This window comes from Uranotaenia lowii, chromosome 3 (assembly GCF_029784155.1).
Source record: "Uranotaenia lowii strain MFRU-FL chromosome 3, ASM2978415v1, whole genome shotgun sequence".
Classification (NCBI taxonomy): domain Eukaryota; kingdom Metazoa; phylum Arthropoda; class Insecta; order Diptera; family Culicidae; genus Uranotaenia; species Uranotaenia lowii.
Window position 1 is genome coordinate 268897638 of NC_073693.1, and position 3342 is coordinate 268900979.

Here is a 3342-nt window from a genome sequence, read left to right on the forward strand (position 1 = left end):
AGAATTTTCTGGGAAATGGCAATTCTGGCGAAAAAATTTCAGAGAAATGGTTCATCCTGGTGAAAATTTTTCTGGGAAACCGTTCATTCTGTTAACAAAAACATTCTGGGAAATGGTTCATTCTGGGAAAAAAATCTGGTAAATGGTGCATTCTGGAAAAAAAATTCTGGGGAAGTCGATTTCTGGTGATTTTTCATTTTGGCAATGGTTTTCGGGAAAATTGAGTACAACCGCTATTGAGATGAAAAAAAAAATGAAAGTTTCAAGTTGAAATCATGTTTTATTTAGAATATTTTTTTGTCCGGTCATAGACAACAATATGTTGTCCGGTCATAAACAAATCGCATGTTTTTTTAAATTTTCCTAATATTCCGTTTAAACTTCGTTTGAAACTGAAAATTGCATTTTTGTAAATAGCCTATATTTTCCCACCAAGTTGTTCCACATAAAAGGCCTAAGACGATAGTTTTTTAATTGTAATTCATCAAGAGCAAGCACGATAGATTTCAGCCTTCAGTGGGAAACATTTCTCGTCCGGCACTTCTTCCCCAACGACAATCGATACATCACCTACAATTAAAAAAAAAACAATTGGAAATTGGACTCCTGAATATTTCTCAACCTAGAACACAAACTTACCTTGAGGACAGGCACTAACGGCAACTATCAAGTTCATTTCGGCGATGAACTCCACGTAATCACCTTTCCTAGCGGGACTTGGCTTGCAAAAATATTGCTGAGTATCTCTCGTAATACCGGTGCACATAAAAATGTTCCAAACGTCATGCACATCATCTTCGGTCAGTCCAAATTCCTTGGCTGCCTCGGTCAGATAACTGTGGCAACTTCCGAACCGGTCCTTTCCAGTTATCAGCTTATAAGTATAATCATCACACCGGGTCCCAATAACGTCATGCAGAACTCCTCCATCCTTATCGATTCCATAATCGGCCAGCGTATCGCCGACGAAAGTTGCCATCGGTCTCAGGTACGGGAAACAACTCCACATCCGGTCGTACAGTTTCAAGTGAGACGCATGCAGTTGCCTCGTTTTACCGGAAAAGAACCGTTCCTTCGGGTTGTCCGCATTCCACAAGTTCACATCGCCTACTTGGGGACCCTCGCTCACTATGATCCGGCAAAGGTCACCTTTCTGTACTTTGAAGGCATGGGCGGATTTCTTTGGGATTATTAGCTCCTGGATCAACGTTCCGGCCAACGCAGCTTCTCTCCTACGAAGGCACTCTTCCGGTGAAACGGTAGCTGCTTCCGGTTTATTGTAGCAAATCGTTGGCTCGTACTCACGAAATGTGCGTTTCATCGTTGCCTAAATAAGAGCTGTATGCGATTGAGCCAAGCACTCGCGTTTAACTAGCTCTGATAAGGCTGGGCTGATAACTGAAGTGTCCGGCACTCGAGGCAGACTCATTAATGAATCAATTCAAAATATTTATGTTCACATTCGCATGAATTCCTCGAAAAAAAAATGAAGTTAAAATTAGAATAATTTTATACCACACGTCTTATCGGTGAATTAATGATGGATGGAATAAGATTGAAGAAATGATAGGTGTTGTAACCTTTGGTTGAGTCACTATCCAGCACTGTAAAGACTCCCAATTCTTGTCTCAGGGTTGACATTTAGAAAATCAACACTACAAGGAAACGCTAAATGATTAAATGCTACAAAATGGCACTTGTTGACTGATCAGCAATTTGTTGAAATATGGGCACAAATTCTTCCACTTCACGCGTCTGCTTTCGGCCCCTCTTCTTACCTATACCTCCTCCTCGTGTGGCTTAGGATGTGATTTAGCGATTTTGTGAGGTGATTTAGTGAAGATTTCGGAAATATCACGACTTTATGTTTTGCGAGGCAAAACTACCGATATGCTAGGGTGGGGCGGTTAGCCTGTAGTAGTGCGCAGCCTGAAGCCGCAAGTCCTTGTCTCCGGAACTTGCTTTCAGCGGTGTCCCACAGCGCTGATACACTGAACAGTTAATATGGGAAACCTCTTTTATCGACCCTTTACATAAAACTTGACATTTAATATCGATTGCTAATCTCTTGGATATTCCGTGTGTCAATTATCTTTTAAATTCAATGCTGATAATGTCACTATCACTAAAACACGAAACAGGTAACATGAACGACTCGTTTTGCCGATCTCTTACACAAAATTTGATGCTCGAAATCAATTGCTCGTCCCTGAAAATCTGTGTACCAACTTCATTTCAATCCCATGCAAAAATCATCAGACGTTGGAATGGCCTACCTGGAATTTCCTGACCGGGAATTTCCGGGAATAAAAAATTGGGAATTCCCGAATCCTGAGAAACGCTTAAATATTCTGGGGATTCCCGCTAGTTCTAAATTACTAAAAATTTACACGATCTAGGTTGGAAAAATCTGTCTGTCGGTTCCCTAAGGAATTAGGAGAATTAGTCAAGCAAATGGATCCAGATCTGGCATGGGAGGGTATTTGGATACGAGAAATGTTTCAATAATCGTTTGAAGCCCCTTCTTTTTTGAGTGGAGAGAAAGAAAGGTAGGGGGGGGGGGGGGGGCTTCTATACAAGTTTTATTGAATAAATCTATATATTGTCGAGCAAATGGAACCAATCAGACATGGAAATTTATTTGGATGTTGGAAAACGTTCCGTGATTGTTTAAGACTCCTCCCGACTTGCATTGGGCGGGGAGGGGAATCAAATTTGGAGAAAGAGGGTATTCGGGTGAACGAAATAGTTCCCAAGATGGCTTGAAGCCCTTCTCACCTTCCATGTGAGAAACAGAAAGGAGCAGGGGGCTCTAATACAATCTTTTGCCTAACTGGAGATATAATAAAGCATATGGCACTAAATTTTGCATGGGATGATCTTTGGCCACCACAGTTTTTTTTAAGATGTCGAGAATTAATCAGGAAAGGAAACGAATTTGATATGAGATTGTATTTTGATACGAATTATGTTTCTATAATCATTTGGGACCCTTCCCTTCTTCCATTGAGTGAAATGGGAAGAGGAGACAAATGTCTCATACAATCTTGTTGCATATCTTTAGAAAAGTCATACGAAAGAAACCACCTAGTATGGAAGGGTAATTGGGATGGAGAATTGTTTCTATGTTAATTCGGGAAACCTCCAGTAGGGGGAAGAATAAATCGACAACATTTCAAGCAAATGGAACCAAATTTGTCATATGGAAATAATAATTTTAGACTCCTCCTTTTTTCAGTGGGAAGCAAGAATGCGAAAGGGGTGCACACATACGTTTTTTAAACTCGAGAAATGGCTGAGAAAATTTTGAATATAAAGGATTGATGCACAAGAAATGTTTTC

General features: G+C 40.4%; 1 protein-coding gene across 1 annotated transcript; it reads right to left on the reverse strand.

Moving 5' to 3' along the window:
• Nucleotides 1-260: 260 nt before the first annotated feature.
• LOC129754229 (uncharacterized) lies at nucleotides 261-1686 on the reverse strand. The gene is made up of 3 exons (XM_055750159.1): nucleotides 1581-1686; nucleotides 640-1474; nucleotides 261-570 (listed from the first exon to the last, which is right to left on the reverse strand). Exons 2-3 carry the CDS (start codon nucleotides 1319-1321, stop codon nucleotides 485-487), a joined length of 768 nt encoding a protein of 255 aa, XP_055606134.1. The 5' UTR covers nucleotides 1322-1474; nucleotides 1581-1686; the 3' UTR covers nucleotides 261-484.
• Between the last annotated feature and the right edge of the window lie 1656 nt (nucleotides 1687-3342).